The following is a 14,734-nucleotide window of genomic DNA, read 5'->3' on the forward strand; positions in this document are numbered from 1 at the left end:
TGACACTATATGCAACACAAAAGCCTAAAATAAGGAAATTACTCTGACATAATTAATCTCCTATGTTAGGACACCCATTAGTGTGTGTGTGTGTGTGTGTGTGTGTGTGTGTGTGTGGTGGTGGTCTTGAGCAGTGAGGGGTTAGGTGCCTTGCTCAAGGGCACTTCAGAACCTGCAACCCTCCGGTTACAAGTCCAGAGTGCTAACCAGTGGGCCACGGCTGCCACATCCATGGAAGGACTAAAATATGTTTCATGGCAACTGGTCAGTGACAAGTCTAAACTACTGGTGTGTTTTTCATCAGTTTCAGTTTAAATGTTTGTATAAAACATTTGTAGTGTTTATTATTGCTCCTTGGGCTGACATGATTTAAGTAAGACTTAATTTTATCTCAGTCCTGTTACTTTCACCAAAACCCCCTATAAAATAATGGTACAAACTAGAAGTGACATAATTTCAAGGAAGTGACATCATTTAGAAGAAGCAGATTCATGCAGAGGGGCAAGCAGAGGGGCAAGCATACAACATCAGTCCTGTTACCATTTTTTAAAGTGTATATATAAACAATTATTTAGCAATACTGATATTACTAATATCTAGAAGTAATAACCTTTCAGATTACATACCATGTGCCTTCCTAACCTTGACCTGTTAGCTAGAAATGAGCAATTTAGCATGAAATCATCAGTCCTGTTACCATCAGTCCTGTTACTATCCTACAATATTCTATGTAATAAGTGAATGGTAAAAAAAAAATGCATAGCTTGAGATGGCCCAACACAATTTCTTGTCATGTTAAGATGTGTTAATTAAATGGGCATTGAAAAAAATCAGTTTAAAACAATTATATTTTTCACATTTTTAAAGTTGAAAAGGCACCGATTTCGTGGAATGACCCTTAAACAAGTTGCATCATCATATTTTATAACACATTTATACAATGTATGTTGGAATGAAGAACAGTGGTTTGACAGAAAACTTTATGGAATAAGTTTTATTATGTTGATCAAATTGTATCTGGAAAATTTAGTTGGTAGGATGTTACTTAGCATGATGTATATCTAAAATATTCTCTATGCTAAGTGAGTTCAACCAGGTCAAATATGGCCTGTTTACTCAATTTATGTTTGATGAAAATAAGGCCAATAATTCAAATTCACTATTTCGGTTATAATGATGATAATTCTGTGCTTTCTTCGACATCCCAATTCTAACATATCACAGAATATCTATTTAGTCCAGTTTGCTCCCCACAGTGAAATGTTAATATGATGTGTTGAAGTTGTTGAAACATCGATTAGGGGGTGAAAATGACTAAAAAATGGTTCAAATGGTAATTGTCTGGTTCTGCTATGGCTAGTCATTACTAATAACATAGTTATCAAATATAATCACATATTTTGAGATACACAGATACGAATCACACACTACCCTGATTGTAAAACTGTCCATGTGTGCATATCCTTCTCTAGATTCTACAGAAAGTTTTCCATGTGTATCGCTTGATGGATGTAGTGGCTCTCTCTAGACATCCACTATTAAATAAAACAAAGTGGATAAATAGTCTTTAGCACTGTTCCAGGCTAGTTCACCCACAGATGACTCAGGAGATTGTCCGTTAGTCAGTTTCATTCAAACTGTACACACTGGTCAAGTATGTAGCACTAGCTAACTCCCTATGGACACCAGACCCAAGACCACAATCTGTCAGTCTCAACTCAACTCTCCACCTCAGAAACGGTTTAGTGCAAGTGAAACCTTCATGTTTGTAAAATGAGATTCCCTGGTTGGGGTGTCAGATATTCCAGCTGAGGGTTTGTCCCTGTGTGTTAACAACAGTGTGAGTTAAAGGTCCAGTCCCCAATCCTGATGAAAGATTGTTGGTAGTTGAGCTCAATAGACAAACCAAGCCTTACTGCTGGAACAATGGTGGCGATTGGCTGGAGTATCAGTATGAGTGGTGTATGCCTACAGTCTACAGTTCTCTGAGAGCCAACACAGAGAAGACAGCTAGAGGATCGTGAGGGAAACGTGTACAGTACAAGATCATAATTAAGAACCACACCTTTATCAAAGTATTTTCTCACCTTAGTTTGCTCTTGAGCTAGAGTTGTAGGATAGCAACATTAATGCCAAAGTTGCTGAGTAAATCCTAGAGCGCATAAGCATAAACACCTTGACTGTACATCACAATTTGGATTAGGGCCTTTGACTGACCACAATTAAAATCACGAGTGTTTTAAATACATCTGACAGCAACAATGTATAAGTGAGAAACAGATGTAAAGACAATCAAATGACAAGGCAAAGGTTTGCATACAATTTATTACTTTGTAACTTTACTTTGTAACATTTCTTCCTAATACAGAACATTCAAATGGTATCACTTCATCCAAGTACCACAATAACCCCAAATTAGGTCTTAACTGCAAAGAACACTGCAATGGAGTCTACACTGAAATACATAGTTATCTGTTTTGAACTCACAGATAAAACATAGTTCCCTAGGCACTGGCCAGCACAACACTGCTACTGACTGAAATGTCCCTTCTTCGAATGGCAGAGAACCAAAGCCGATCCAATCCTTAACTCAGAATTTTAATTCAAAATTTTGATCCAGTTTCCAGGAGAGAAGTTCCATGTGAACTAACCGAGCGCCTTAGAATATGACAAGCCTTGGTCTGAAGGCCATGTCAAAGACACAGACCGTTTTCTTCCCACCCCCCACCCCCCCGTTTTTCTTTAATTTCTCCATTTACAGGAGAGACACCAAGTACAATTCTACAAATGAATTACAGCTGGTCGTTCACAAAACCATGAAGACTCAGAGAGCTCTGTCTGGTACATCATAAAATGAAATGAAACAGAGCAAATGGCTTTCCCAGGAACATCTATTGACAGACGCTGGCTGAAAAATAAACTGAATAATACAAAAATGACAAAAAAACAAAAACAAAACAACAATAACAAAAAAAACAAAGACAGGGGTGGTAGGGAGGGAGGTCTTCGAATAAAACTAAACTAAGAATCCCTTATTTGTGCTCGTGCTGCAGTTCCACATATGGAAAAAAAAAGGCTACAAAGGGCAAAGGAAACTCCTTTGCACAGTCAGAGTTTCAAATATTCACTTAATAGAAGTTGGCCTTCTGTTCACGACAAGAAACATCAGCTATGCTTCAATGTCAGTCCTGCATACTCACTGCCAAAATAAAGACACATAAAGTCAAAGAAAAATATTCTGTACAAAATGGTACGGTTTGCCACAGTCTAAAATTGACAGATACAAAAAAAATATTAATAAAAAAGATGATAAACTACAATATGCACAGAATGCATATAAATGATTGCAAATTAATCTCTGTCACACACAGGTTCACACAAGATTGGCATTACATTTTGTTTAACATAAAGGCATGATTACACTATACATAGAAAACAATGCAATACAATGAGGTGAGATCACTAGGAGTGGTTAACATCTGGGTGAAGTGCCGTTCTCCAGAGTCACTAAGATGATCCTCACTATTTACTTTGGAAAAGATGACAGTGCGAGAGAAAAAGAAAAAAAGAGACACTTTTTGGTATTTCGTTTTTTTTTTCCTTCACTTCAAATAAGACACATCTGGCGACATTCACAGCTTCGAGGTCTATATACTTTCAGACTTGACTGGAACGTTGACTGGAAAGTTTGGTGCACTTCCTCAAAAAAGAACTGAGGCAGACGGCAAAGAAGAAAAGTAGTGAGGAAGAAAAAAAACAGAGAGGTAGTTGAAAGAACAGGGTGGAGATATAGGTCACACCCACATACCAAAGGTGGGGTAGGTTCTATGCTCGGTTCTATCCAATAGAAAACGATGGAGTCTCAAGGCATAGGCCTACATAGGCCGAGCAACGCCTCTGAAGGCTACTGTAACAATTCAGGTTGGTGATTCCCTGTAAACGGATAATTGATTTTTGATTGTTGACTAAATTAATATTTTAACTGGGTGAATTTGAATAAAATTCAGTAAATTAATATTTTAACTGTCAAGATCTGCACGCCTGGCAGACTATGGGTCTCTGAAAGCAGAGTAGAAACAAGACCATATGGACGACAGACATCCAGGGGCATCCATGACCCCTCTGACCTCAACATCACCACGGTCAAATACCTCTAGCAGATATAAGCAGAGAGGAAGAGGAAGCACATAGATGGTTGAGGAAGAACAGATTCTTTTTGCACTCCACAGAGGTTTGTGCTCATTCTGGGGGTACAAAAGAAGGCACATTGGCTGTCCACAGTGCGCACACTCAGCGTGCACAATTCCATTTGGTGTCCAGATAAGTGCTGGGAAGAGAACCCTGGGATTGCACAGAGACATCAGCGCGTCCATTGGGCCAAGTAAAGTGCGAAGAATCAGGAATGACAGAAAGGGCAGAAACAGGGTAGCATGATGAGAAGAAAAGAGAGAGACAGAGAGAGAGAGAGAGAGAGAGAGGGTTTGCAGTCGAGAGTGCTTGGCCAACTGTTACTTCTCGAAGTAGGGCGTGGTTGCCACAGCACCGTATGTAGTTCATTCCCTTCTGGCTTGTACCGTAGTGGTGGTGGTGCTGTGATCAGCGTACCGATGTGTATGACGACAGGATGGACGACACACCGTCAGTGTCCGTTATCTGTGTAGCAGGCATTCCTTTTGGCACTTGGTAAAGTTCGCACTTGTGTCTGGCTGATGCTTGGGGGAGGGAATGTGTGTGTGTGTGTGTGTGTGTGTGTGTGTGTGTGTGTGTGTGTGTGGGGTGGGGGACATGGAGAACATGGCTTTAAGAGAGGGGTGCAGAGGAATGGGGTGGCTTCACACATTGGAGGAGATTCTGGATGTTGGAGATGGTTGGATGCTAGAGTTAACCCAGTCCAACTCCAGTCATCTTCAGTTTCACTCATGACCCTTGACCCCTACCACCGTCCGCTAACGCTGGCAATGTCCGAGGGGAACTGGCGTGGCAGGCGGCCACTGGCCCCTCCCTCTAGGAAGGACGAGCGAATGTTGGGCGGTTCAAAGAGCTTCCTCCGATTCTTGTTCAACTCTGCAAAACACACACACACACACACAGAGAAACACACAAAATAAATACCTCTCATAGGCACACTGTTTGTGAAGCACTACATACAGAGGTAAAACCTCTCACAGCACTTCAGCTAACAAAAGTAATCTCTCTCGAGTGATGCTGAAATAAAAATTAATATTTGCCCAGCCTGAGAGAATCAGGGGATACCAACACATTGTAACTTCCTCTGTGTCTATCTCCCCCACTCCACCACCAGTGTTGTGTGTAACGCGTTACAAAGTAACGAGTTACAGTAACGTAACTACTTTTTCGAGTAAAAAGTAGTGTAACACGCTACTACTGAAAATTTGGTAACGTAACGTAGTTCCTTTTTCATATCGGCGTGACGTTACTTTTCCCAGGAACAGATTTGACAGCGACGCTGCTTTCTCAGCTGTGCACTTGCGCAATAGGCACACGCTCCACACGGCAGCCTACATGACAGAGGCTGGTAGCATGAAGTGCAATCATAGCTCCACACGGTACGTGACAGAAGCTGGTGGCAATGAAGAGCAATCATAGCAAGCGAGACGCAGCCAACGCTAACTCCTGAGGGATGGAGGTATTCACATTACTCGAAACTAAGGGGAGGAATGTAAGTGTTAGTTGTAGCCTACACTGTGCCCTGATTTTGTCCACTGCCATTAACTCAACTGCCAGCCTATTGATACGATTTGCACTAGCTTTGCACCAAATTTTGGAGGAGCGCCTGTTTAATGAAAGAGTATAAGGCTATAAAATAATCCCTCATATATTTTGTGTTCAACTATATGCCCACGATGTATCAAGGCTATGTTATTTGATATTGTTTCATAGGGCTTTAGTGGTGGTGTTGAAGCCTTTAAGCCCAATGTTTTCTTGTCAAGTGCTCTGTTTGTGGCATTTTTTATAAAAAAGAGCACAGAAGAAATACCTGTTATGTCCTCCATAGTAGAACCTTATGTAGGCCTACACATTTAGGAACAGATATTGGGTTCTGCCCAAAAACGAGCAACATAAAAGTAACATAAAAGTAACGAGTAACGTAAAAAGTTACTTTCCATAGAGGATAACTAATTTACTTTTTTTAAGAAGTAACGAGGAACGAACAAACACTACTTTTTAAAAGTAACTTCCCCAACACTGTCCACCACACACTTACTCACACTCTCTCATTGTAAGTGTGTGTGTGATTCATTGTTACAGTGTAGGGGAAAAGGCTGTCTTTACGGTAGGTGCTGTGCTTCAGTGCCAGAATCTCTGCATGCTCAAGAACTCTGAGGACAAAAGGCGAGAGAGGACACTCCCATCTCTCTCTCTCTCTGTCCCTCTCTCTCTGTCTTTTTTCTCTAGCTCATGCTCTCTCTCTCTTACTTTCTCTTGTTCTGTCTCCATCCACTCCCCATCTCTCTCTTTCTCTGTTTCTCTTTCTCACACACAGTCATCCTCCGTCTTTCTATTTCTCACTCTCACTTTCTCTCGTTGTCTGTCTCCCTCTATACCATCTCTCTCTCTCTCTCTCTCTCTCTCTCTCTCTCTGTGTCCCTCCTCATTCCATGGTCTCGAGATTCCATCAGTGGAGATTACAGTAGATTTGCGCTTGGCCCGTGAGGACGCCACTGACATAAACACTAGCCTTGAGTCATTTCCTGTCCGCGGAAACAACCCCCCCCCACACACACACACACCCCGACCCGACACAAACCTCTCTACATCTGTTCTCAAGAATTCACAAATATTCGGCATTATCACAAATTACAGCCAACATTCATTTCGAAACCAACCAAAGGGAGGTGAGTTACCTCATCCCGCCCCCCCCCCCCCGAGTGCTTGAGCTGTGAGGTCCCACTGCTGTTGACGTTTTACTGGCAGGACTTGGTTGTCATTAAAAGAACACTGGTCTGGCAGATGGAACCCACTATTGTTTCTGGACTTTTAAGTGGGCGGTATTGCTGCCTCGCACTCTGCCACTGTCCACAGTTGTCAAAGTTTAGTTCTTTTTTCAAGTGCTTAACTGAAGACCATTTGTGTTGCACACACAAAAAGGGCTTCACCTTGGATGTAAATGTCACCCAGGAAACCATGGAGACTGCATTTGCATGTCGATGCAATAACCAGGCAACCACGAGTAGCTTAGTTATCATCCGCCATCATTCTGCTCAGAGCACAGCTGGTGTAGAGAGCAAGAATGGGACAATCCAATTTGAAATAGGGACGAGTTATTCTACTGGTGCAGTTAATAGTGGTTTTACAGTGGTGTTCATATTTATTCAGCTGTATTGTGTGTGTATATATGTGTGCATGTGTGTAAGAGTGTGTGCACACCTCTATGTGTGTGAGAGAAAGAGTGATAAAGAAAAAAGTGGGATGAAGGAGATTGTCAGCGAAGACAGAGACAACCTGGAGCACATGGAGTAAAGTAGATAAAGGAGGTGAAGTAACTCGTCACCTGAAATCGCAAGCAGCATTTTCCTCCTGGCTCCAAATGTAGTGATGCCCAACTCCTTCAGGTCGTGATCCGTCAGAGTGAGAAACGTCTGCAGATCAATCTAAAGGAGAGAGAAAGACAGATGGAGAGAGAGAGAGAGATAAAGAGTTTTTTTTGTTTTACATTCTGTTGTACTGTAAGTTCTTCACACTTGATAGCAATATAGTAACTATTATCCCAATAAAGCATATTTGAATTTCACTTTTGAGAGAGGGTGAGAGAGAAAGAAAGAGAGAGAGAGAGAAGTAGAAAGAGGTAAAGTGATATTTCATATTGTACATATTTTTGACAATTTTGTTCTCTAAATCAAAAATTGACTGCCTATTAGCATTGGGCAAACTATGTATAACAGCCTTTAAAAACACTTCCCACAAATTCTTCAATTTCCTGTAGCAAGTCCCCATCACTCATCACGCTGGATTTTTTGGGTGGCAGATGCTGACATTTCAAAAATGTGACCCAAAGTTTCATGTCAATCCCAGTCTATTTCAAGCAACTCGGCGAGTGGGGTTGAATTACCGAACTGGAACTTTGTTCCAATGTTCACAATTTCCCCTAAAGTTCAACATCCAAATCAATTGTGAAACTGTGAGACCTTACATGAACTCTCAACATCACGGCTGGAGTCGCTGCATAGTCTCCAGTATTAGGGGAATAGAGCTCGCAGGCAGACTCTGCTTTTGCAATAACATTGCACAGTTGTGGATGTTCACATTCCCTCGGTGAAAAAATAATAAACTTTCTGATTTGTCCACAAATGACCAGAGGCAATAAAATCCTTTATGAGGAATTATTCTCAATTAAATTCTCCTTTTGCCAACTTAAAGAGGCAACACAAACATTTATGAGGAATTAATCTGATTTAATTGTACTTTCGCCAACTTAAAGAGAAGGCACCTCACAGTGCCCACTGTGACACACCATGTGGTACTATGGTTGATGAGTGCAGTGTCCCACCAGTCCCTACCATAGGTAGGAGAATATATTATAAGACACACAGGATATTGAAAGATGGAAGTAGATGTTTATGAAGATGTTTAAATGTTCTGCTTTGGGAATGCAAACATATTTGTCATGCTAATAAAGCTCACTTGAATTGAATTGAATTGGAAGTAAATGAAAACAACATTATGTACTCATGCAATGCAGGGGCTGCCTGTATGTACTGTATGTATCACAACCGCGTCAGATGTTTGAGGGTGATGTTTGTGACTCTATTTAACCCTGACCCTTTTCTGCACACCCTCTCCTACACAAGTCACTCATTCATTCCTGAATGTGATGCTTCAGTAGTGCAGGATGATGGATGTGATCTGATCAACCCTAACTAACCCTTGCTCCCAACAGGGACAGGAAGGTGTTGTAACCAGGTCCATCTGTCTGTTCATCCTGTGTGTGTAGGTGTGTGTTTGTGTCCACACACATACTGAACTTAAAATGTATTGGAGCGGTACTTCAAATGTTCAGCCAACATTGTGTCAACACCTCTCAGTCCTCCAACATTAGCCTCCAGAATAGGATGCTGAAATATGGTTTCCCTTCCTTTAACATTTTTTTTTCCATTATTATTTGCAAACAGAAAATGTGACATTAATTGCATGTGACAAATATGAAGTACCAAGCATGAGGGCCAAAGACACACAATACACATAGTATCAAACAGCAACAGAAAGAGAGGAAGGCACTGACATATCTATTCTAGTAGCTCCTGCATGTGTGTGTGCCCACACGTGTGTGTGTGTGTGTGTGTGTGTGCGCGCGCATGTGTGTGTGTGCATATGTGTGTGTGTGTGTGCATGTGTGTGTGTGTTAGCGTGTGTGTGTGTGTGTGTGTGTGTGTGTGTGTGTGTGTGTGTGTGTGTGTGTATGCATATGTGTCTGTGTGTGTTTGTATGTGTGTGTGTGTATGTGTGTGTGCGTGCGTGTGTGTGTGTGTGTGTGTGTGTGTGTGTGTATGTGTGTGTGTGCAAGCGAGCGAGTGGAGTGTGTGTGCGTATGACAAATAAAACAATCTAAATTAGACGGGGGATTGGAGGATGAAGAAGATGGAAAAAAAGAGGAAAGGAAGAGGAAAAATAAAAATAGTATTAATAATAATAATAGTATTAATAATAATAATAATAATAATAATAATAATAATAATTTTTGAGGCTTGCCCCATGGTCACGGCATGAGCCCGACCCCACCCAAGGCCCCTCACGGTGGGAAGTCAGGGAGAAATGCTGCGGGACACACATCCCTGGCAAGATCGGAAGAAAGGTCTACAGGCGCCTAAGTGCTTAACCTGGTTACTCTCACCTCCTGCTGTTGGAAGACGTCGGTGTATTTGCCCAGGCCCAGCGTGCTGAAGAGCTCAGGCAGGTCCGAGCCTTTGAAGGAGGAGTTGAGGCTGCAGCCGTTACTGCCCGTCACTGAGGAGATGCAGTCCATGTAGTTGCTGCTGCTCAGGTAGTGCTCCGCTGAGGTAACATACACACACGCGCACACACACACACACACACACACATACACACACACACACACACACAGACATGCAGACAGACACACACACACACACACACACAAACACACACACACACGAGATGATTATGAATATACAAAAGTAAACATGGCAGGAATTCAGGCACTCCTGATATGTGACAACAGGACCAATAAACATAAGTTCTCTTCCTCTAGCGTTACAACACCAAGGTCATTTATGAATCACACATATGAATGGAGAACAAGTACATCTGTGCAGTGCTGTTAGTTGCTTTGGATAATGTTAATTCAAGCCCCTTGGTGGGATTTGTGGGGTCAATGCCTGACAGTGTAGTGTAGTCTAAATGCCCACTAACACTCACACTTAGCTTACTTAGTTAAAGTGTAAAACATACCAACTGCACTCAACTGAGAAAATATCATCAGTCATACCTCTCTCTCACACACACTCATTCACTCATTCACACACACACACACACACACACACACACACACACACACACACACACACACACACACACACACACACACACACACTCATTCACCCACACACACACACACACACATACACACACACACTTTCCTCCCACGTCTTCTGTCAGTGTCAGGCTACCACATCCCTGTGTGTGTGTGTGTGTGTGTGTGTGTATGTGTGTGTGAGAGAGAGAGAGAGACTGTGTAAGCTGCACGCCTGGTTTATTTCATTCTCAGACATTTCGCAACCCAATCTGAGCGTAAAAGCATTCAAAACATCTTTGGGATGTTGGTATTTCCTGCTGATGGTAATGTCAGACAGAGACCCCAGTGCTGCTCTGTGGATGGGCTCTGATACGAATCTGCTGTGTTTAATGCACAATCCAGAGCCGTATAAAGATCTAACCCTATCTTTATACCGCTCTGGTACAATCTATTCATAGAACATGCCACTTAATTACATTAAAAAAATGCTACTTTACCATCAAAGCAAAAAGCAAAGCATTTTTTTTATGTGATAGATGATTTACTGTACTATAGTGATTAGTAAGCTCTAATCACATTCAGTTAATCAAGCCGCATATCATTTTCATTCACATATATTAATTTGGCTCAAACTGTTCCAAATTACCCAAATACAATTGAGGTTGAATAGTCAAGCTCCACTGCATGCTCCTAGAGGTTCTAGTCTTATTCACAAAGTGCAGAGGTGAGCAGACAGAGGAGAAGCAGCACAAGTGCATGAGGTTGCAGTGTGTTGTGCAGAGAGGACGCTCACCTGTTTTGTTCTGCTTCCTCTTTGGACTGATAGCCGACGAGAACTCGCTGTGCGTCGGGAGGCCACCCCCGCCTCCATTGCCGCTCCCGTTCCGCTCGCGCCAGTTGTCCGAGTCGCTGCCGTTTCCCACGCCCTCGCGACTGTTGGAGCGGGACAGCGACAGGGGCGATCCCTGGCGGAGCACAGACGGCCGTTACTAACCATGGCGTCCCGTGCGATGGTGGCTCAGCCGCAGCCAGCACTGGCCAATAATCAGTCTTTGGGCGGGCAAGACTGTCATCACTGTCATGGCTTAAACCTCAGACACTGAGTTCTCTCACAGAGTATAACTGAACCTGATTTTGGACCGGGGAAAACAGATTTATCTGCCGTATCCACAGACTCAATGTACTACACAGCCCACAAATAGGCATGCTGAAACTTTAATGTGTCTGGCTAAGTCCAGATGGACTACAGACCCCATGATGCAATGCCAACTTACCTCTATTACTACACTGTGTAATAGACACTCTGTACTGTACCTAAGCCACTTAAAAATGAAACTGAACATCACCCTAGTAGTCACTTACTTCTACAAACAACTGGAAATACCATCAAATACCATAAATACAGTGCTAGCTATTGTGTATCAGATTTGAAAGAGAACAAAGAGAACAGCTCAGGTTTAATCTTCTGATGCTGTGTCAACACTTTACCCAATGTTTAACCCAAAGCTCACGATTCTAGATAAAGTTCCCATGTTAATGCTAGCAGTATAAATGAGGCACTATAGCCAGGGCTTTTTAGTGGTGTGATGATGGTCAAGGTTACTTTGGTAAGCCAAAGTCAAAGTGGTAAAGTGAAATGCTCAGCTCATCCCTTCCCATTATTGTAGAGTGAGAATGATACTTGCAGACTGCACGTAGGCTAAAGAGACACTGTTAGGGATTCCGGCCTAAGGTTTAGCTTTGTACTTAAGTGTGTACTTAGCTTTGTACATATCTACAGTACATACACAACAGTTACCTCATAAGTGGTGCACATGGTGGGCTTGTAGGACACGTGGTTGGCTCTGCGCAGCTCCTTGATGGTCTCGGCTGGCATGGACTTGGAGAAGCCTAGGCCGCTCCAGGTGTTGGTGGGGGTTCGTACCTCAGTCACCACGGGCTTTTTCAACATGGCTGACAAACCAGAAGCAAACACGAGAGGTGAGTGTGTGAGGTCCCCTCTCCCCCCAAATACACCGCATGCTAATGGGGGAAGCTGCAGTCGAGTCAAAGTAAACTTTATTGTGAGCTCAGCTATACATACATACTCTATGTAGTTAGAAGATATGGCGTGGCTCCAGTTTAACAGTATATGTCAGGGACACACAAAACACATCTTCAATAAACTATGTGTACAATGTTGCTTCAATTCCTATGATGGCTGGTAGATTTGTTCCAGGTCAGGAACGCCTGCTAACATTACTTTCACCAACTTTACTGTAATTAGACTCATCACTCCTTTCCTTTCTGGGGAGTTCATGGGCCATCTAAATGACCACTCACATTATATTCATCATTATATATACTTCCTGCCCTATAAGCACCACTGACCCACTAACATAAGATAAGTAAGGGAAGTTTCTGAAAAGAATGGTGCCTCATTATGTGGTCACTGCAACCAAGAGCATAATTTCTGGCTTTCAGTCCATCATGGTCTCATGGGGGTCTGTATAGGCTACAGGCTAAAACAGCATGGGTCACCGGTGGGACATGTGACACCAGTGTTTGGGACACTTATACACACAGGCCAACTGGACGCTTTCATCTGAGTACCTATAGCTCCGCACTAGAACAAATCTGCAATCCACAACAAGAGAGGTTTGTAACCGGTTCCCTGGTTTTCCTATACTTCTGAAATAGAGACCTAATGACACACTGCACAGAGCCAGTCTGTATTTTTTGAGGAGACAAGGCACCGCTGTTCTAATTCTTAGCTTAAACAAAACAGACTAAACATCTCATGTTTCCCAATTTGTCTCCAGTGCTGCCTTTCTGAAAGGACACAGGAAGGAAGGAGCGCCGATTCGCTTAAAGTGCTTTGTGGAAGTGGAGGATGTAGTTTTACATACCTTTGGTTGCGAGTAACTTTTTCTGCTCATAGTCAAATGCCTAGAGAGAGAGAGAGAGAGAGAGAGAGAGAGAGAGAGAGAGGGGAGGGGGAAAGGAAGAGAGAGGGATAGAGAGAGCCATCAGAGACACGAATTGTTTACAGTTCCACAGACAGGGTTTAAAGAAAAGGGTTGGCCCAGATTTTCACTGCAGTTGGCTCAAGCGACAGCTCGACGCACAGGCACGAGCTTAAACATCGCCTCATTCTGTCCAAACCGTTTAACGCACACATACCAAGGGAGATCGCATTTCTCCAACAGAGGTGCATTGTGGGTCTGTGTTAGGCATGGAGGTGGGTGGGTGGGTGGAGGGGGGTCTCATAAGGACACAGCCAGGTTGTTTCCACATGGCAAAAAGAAACCAGTATACCAACACCCACATCAGATGCTAACGCTAATGCTAGCATATGTGGTTGGCACTGAGACACACACAGGAAACTCTTAAGTCTCCACACATGCACGTTTCCTCCAGATGTGAAGGAGAACTCATAAACGTGCCATGCTGGACAGGTATTACAATCATACATACACGAAGATGTGTGCAGACACAGCCCACTTTTATGATGTCCAGATTGGAAACAGAGGTGCATTGTGCCAGGATAGCAGGAGGAAGTCATTTGAATTAGCTTGTGTGTCACTGATTCCGAAGTTGCTAATTACAGTGGCCCCATTTTAAATCCAGTTGGCGCTTCTGGTATGTGTAACAGCTGGGTCAGTTCATAGGCGGAGGGAAAACACAGAAGAACTTCTACATATGGATCTTGTTGTTGTGGGAAATCTCTAATTACATAGCCAATGCATTTACATTTGCTCATCAGTAAGTAGGGTAAAGTACAAAGAAGACTAGGCTAGAAGTGAAAAGGTTATAACTCTCCTTATTTCACCTAAGGGGTAAAAACGCGTCAAAATAAGAGACCTGCATTCTCAAATGCTTTTGACTGCTATACAAAGGTTTGGGGCTTACTTGTTAATATTGTCAAATGTCTAATGTTACCAAATATATTCAAATGAAATGTCATGCATTCAGTATGCAGCATATTTGATATTTTTGAGCATTTGCAAGCTACTTCTCCTCATCCCAGGCCTTTGCTCAATTTTGCATTTTAAAGCCAAATTGCCATTAGCTCTTCTGAATGAACAAGGTGCAAGTGAAGCTCTCTGACCCTCATCTTACAGTTTTTTTCAACTGCTTACACACTAAATCTTTGCTTGTCACACAATTTTCTAAACATGTCCTCCAAACATCATAACCCGACACCAAATCTGCAAAACCATACACTAATTCTCAGTTTTCAGTTGACTAAAACACATTTTG

General features: G+C 42.5%; 1 protein-coding gene across 1 annotated transcript in view; it reads right to left on the reverse strand.

Annotated features, from left to right (window-relative positions):
- Positions 1-2,309: 2,309 nt before the first annotated feature.
- The window catches only part of bicc1 (BicC family RNA binding protein 1), an 85,854-nt gene continuing 73,429 nt past the window's right edge, over positions 2,310-14,734 (reverse strand). Inside the window, exons 16-21 of the mRNA XM_076298522.1 lie at positions 13,381-13,420; positions 12,291-12,445; positions 11,286-11,457; positions 9,851-10,011; positions 7,514-7,613; positions 2,310-5,064 (exon numbers count right to left, since the gene is read on the reverse strand). Coding sequence (XP_076154637.1) covers positions 4,934-5,064; positions 7,514-7,613; positions 9,851-10,011; positions 11,286-11,457; positions 12,291-12,445; positions 13,381-13,420 — 759 coding nt within the window. The 3' untranslated portion in view covers positions 2,310-4,933. The remainder of the gene's footprint in view (positions 5,065-7,513; positions 7,614-9,850; positions 10,012-11,285; positions 11,458-12,290; positions 12,446-13,380; positions 13,421-14,734) is intronic.

Source organism: Alosa pseudoharengus, unplaced genomic scaffold, assembly GCF_046254945.1.
Source record: "Alosa pseudoharengus isolate Yale_2024_CS ecotype anadromous, Long Island Sound unplaced genomic scaffold, YU_APseudo_1.1 YU_APseudo_1.1_scf_21, whole genome shotgun sequence".
Taxonomy (NCBI): domain Eukaryota; kingdom Metazoa; phylum Chordata; class Actinopteri; order Clupeiformes; family Clupeidae; genus Alosa; species Alosa pseudoharengus.